The 4,004-nt window shown below is 43.2% G+C and overlaps 1 protein-coding gene across 1 annotated transcript in view; it reads left to right on the top strand.

The window, feature by feature from the left end:
• Positions 1–1,994: 1,994 nt before the first annotated feature.
• Positions 1,995–4,004, top strand: part of LOC108667099 (adenylate kinase isoenzyme 5) — a 23,455-nt gene continuing 21,445 nt past the window's right edge. Inside the window, exon 1 of the mRNA XM_018154084.2 lies at positions 1,995–2,223. Within this exon, the coding sequence (XP_018009573.2) occupies positions 2,202–2,223 (22 nt within the window). The 5' untranslated portion in view covers positions 1,995–2,201. The remainder of the gene's footprint in view (positions 2,224–4,004) is intronic.

The raw sequence follows: 4,004 nt of genomic DNA on the forward strand, positions 1-4,004 counted from the left end.
TTACGCATGTGCATAGATGTTTTCGTACAAACTACGTTTCGTGATAGATTTGCCGTGGTTGTGGAACTTGTGGTATTGCCCCATCATTGGATCAGTAATGCGGTAGTTAGGTACGCGCTTGTTCACTCACGGCTTCGAAGTGCTCACGAACATGCCTAACTTAGTTATACTTCGCCCTACGTCACATCGATGAAACCTCAGTGAATTATTCTACTTTCTACCTTATCAGGCAACATAAGTTTACCATGATGTAATCGTCATGAGTGTAGGCACAGTTCTACCTATGTAGCCCGACAGAGGTTAATGTTTAGAAATATTCCAACAGACGGCGTACGGGTAGAACTTTGGACTCGATTAAAATAGTTTTTTTTGGACTCATTGTGTGAAGGAAGAACTTTGTTTGATGAATACCCTTTGCCATTCTGCTTGAGACTTGAGGGCGTATGCCAGTATGGAACTGAAGAACGGACATACAATTGACCGATAAGAAGACCTATGAAAACTTAAGTAAAGTGTGAATAGAAGCCCCTTTATTTTTCTATAACAAATTTGGAGTTTTTAAGTGTTGATAGCGTCTTATCAAAAGCGATTGTTGAACCTGGGCGTGGAATTGATACTGAATCTCCTGGATTGTTGCTACAATCGCCACGATTGTTGCTGGGAACGCTATGATTAGTATTGATTAATGATTGAAATTGTATGAACTAATGAACTTTATTTTCATCTATATCTTCTAGTTGACTAGAGATAAGTATAGTTTGTTTAGATCCGAGTTTTACATTCAATTTGAAGATACTGTGTCATATCTTGAATCTTGATGCCATCTTTGTCCTAGTATCGTAATACGACTTGTCTGCTGACGGCAGCTCTCGTTACCAGTTTTGGTAGAAATAGCATTGACGGCGATTAATTCATAACAGGAGAATATAGGCGAGGATTCATGGTTAAATTTCAGACCTCTTCATAGAAACTATCCTAATTTGCTTTGCTAAATCAAGGGTATCTGTTTATCAATTATCGAATTCTCTCATTTATATACTCCAGCAATTAAATCTTTACAATTGTAAAAACGTAAAGCATGAATCAGATAAATAATTTATCATCTTATATCTGCCGAAGTTTATCACAATTCAGAATCTGGACGTCGCAGCTGATCAATCCTGTAGGTTGATGCAACCTGTTGGCCTCGCGCTGGTGGAGCAACTCGTCCTCTTGTAATGCTGTTCCTACCTGCGTTGGTCGTAATGCTATTCCTACCTGCGTTGGTCGTAATGCTGTTCCTACCTGCGTTGGTCGTAATGCTATTCGTACCTGGGTTGTTCGTTATGCTATTCCTACCTGGGTTGTAAACCAGTTCTTCAGTGCCCGTAGACAATCACCGCCCGGTGTTAGTGATGATGAGTTCACCACAACTTGTGACGATGTGTGAGTGATGATAACATCATCTAGAGCATGCAATGATCATGTCTATAATTATTCCTAATCATGCTGTTATCATTTGCAGCCTCGACAAAAAAAATATAAGCAATCGGCGAAATAGGGTTAAAAATTGCAAGATTTTTGTGAATGTTACTAATTTTATTTAAGAATTTAAACTTATTGTCTATGATTAATCAGCGGAAGTGTTTTATTGGTTACACGAACTAATGTGAAAATTTTTATGTATACCGGTATATTATATTGTATATTTTATGGAAATTTGTTGAATTCGTTCAAGTGATGAACGTGTTTGAAGATGTTCACTGATGGTGAAAATATTGCCTTGTTCTGGAAAATATTGCTTTGTTTCGGCAATTAGAGTTTCTGTGAAAATGTAAAGTTTTATGCTCGCCAAGTTACCCCAGTTCATATCCCAGTAAAGATATAATTTTTCTCTTAATTTGAGCTGTGAAAGTTCCGGGGAGTTATTTCCAAGTTATGAATGTTATGTATGGAGCAGAACTTCAACGAAGCTTGAAATTCAACATGAAGAGTCGACTTGAATAACTTGAAAGTTTCAACCCAAACGTACGAAAATTTGATTGCGTTAAATTAAGGGAAGTTCTAAGCTAGAACTAACCTTCAACTGGGAGGGCAAACTTTCAGACTTGACACCTCTTCTTAAACTTGAACTTCATGAACTTCAGAACTTGATCGTAACGCCGGCGACGACGCGCGTGTCGCCACATGAGAACCTCGATGCGTTCTTCTGGTTCTTCAGCATGGGCATCTGCCTGGGCTCAGGTGAGAACCGGTCTAACTTAGTGGGCCCAAATTAGTGGGCCCAACTTAGAGGGCCTAACTTAGAGGGCCCAACTTAGAGGGCCTAACTTAGAGGGCCTAACTTAGTGGGCTCAACTTAGTGGGCCTAACTTAGTGGGCTCAACTTAGTGGCCCAACTTAGTGGGCCTAACTTGGTGGGCCCAACTTAGTGGGCCAAACTTAGTGGGCCAAACTTGGTGGGCCCAACTTAGTGGGCCAAACTTAGTGGGCCAAACTTAGTGGGCCTAACTTAGTGGGCCAAACTTAGTGGGCCAAACTTAGTGGGCCAAACTTAGTGGGCCAAACTTAGTGGGCCTAACTTAGTGGGCCTAACTTAGTGGGGCCAACTTAGTGGGGCCAACTTAGTGGGACAACTTAGTGGACCTAACTTAGTGGGCCTAACTTAGTGAGCCTAAGTTAGTGGGCCAAACTTAGTGGGGACAACTTAGTGGGCCTAACTTAATGGGCCTAACTTAGTGGACCTAAGTTAGTGGACCTAACTTAGTGGGCCAAACTTAGTGGGGTCAACTTAGTGGGGTCAACTTAGTGGGACAACTTAGTGGGCCTAACTTAGTGGGCCTAACTTAGTGGGGCCAACTTAGTGCACCTAACTTAGTGGGACAACTTAGCGGGCAAACTTAGTGGGCTCAACTTAGTGGGCTCAACTTAGTGGGCCTAACTTAGTGGGCCTAACTTAGTGGGCCTAACTTAGTGGGCCTAACTTAGTGGGCCAAACTTAGTGGGCCAAACTTAGTGGGGCCAACTTAGTGGGGCCAACTTAGTGGGCCTAACTTAGTGGACCTAACTTAGTGGACCTAACTTAGTGGGCCAAACTTAGTGGGCCAAACTTAGTGGGGACAACTTAGTGGGCCAAACTTAGTGGGGCCAACTTAGTGGACCTAACTTAGTGGGGCCAACTTAGTGGACCTAACTTAGTGGGCCAAACTTAGTGGGGCCAACTAAGTGGAAACTTAGTGGGCCAAACTTAGTGGGGCCAACTTAGTGGACCTAACTTAGTGGGGCCAACTTAGTGGACCTAACTTAGTGGGCCAAACTTAGTGGGGCCAACTAAGTGGACCTAACTTAGTGGGGCCAACTTAGTGGACCTAACTTCGTGGGCCAACTTAGTGGGGCCAACTTAGTGGACCTAACTTAGTGGATCCAACTTGGTAGGCCCAACTTAGTGGACCCAACTTAGTGGGCCCAACTTAGTGGACCCAACTTAGTGGGCCCAACTTAGTGGGCCCAACTTAGTGGACCCAACTTAGTGGACCCAACTTAGTGGGCCCAACTTAGCTGACATTATATTTAGCTTGTCCATTCAAACTGACCCGAATAAGCTAGCTAAACAAACTCACATGGCCCAACTTTTTGGTCCCAACTTAGCGACTCAGCTTGTTTGGCCCAAATTAGCGTTCAACTTAACGGGCCCGCTTTAGCTGCCCTCGGCCTAATGTTTCAACTCAGCGGCTCAACTTAGCAACCCAACTTTGCTTGTGTAATTCCTCAGGGAGGACTTCTGACGCGTGTCTGTGCTCGTCAGAAGTCCTATGGGATCTCGCGTTCCTAGGGGGATTGTTCCTGAGCGCTCCACCGCTGAGCTCGCGGTGTCTGACTGCAGGTCTCAGTTGTGGGGTTAAGTTATTATGTAGGTAGGATTCCTTACATTAAGTTATTATGTAGGTAGGATTCCTTACATTAAGTTATTATGTAGGTAGGATTCCTTACATTAAGTTATTATGTAGGTAGGATTCCTTACATTA

This window comes from Hyalella azteca, unplaced genomic scaffold (genome assembly GCF_000764305.2).
Source record: "Hyalella azteca isolate HAZT.00-mixed unplaced genomic scaffold, Hazt_2.0.2 contig16928, whole genome shotgun sequence".
Classification (NCBI taxonomy): Eukaryota; Metazoa; Arthropoda; class Malacostraca; order Amphipoda; family Hyalellidae; genus Hyalella; species Hyalella azteca.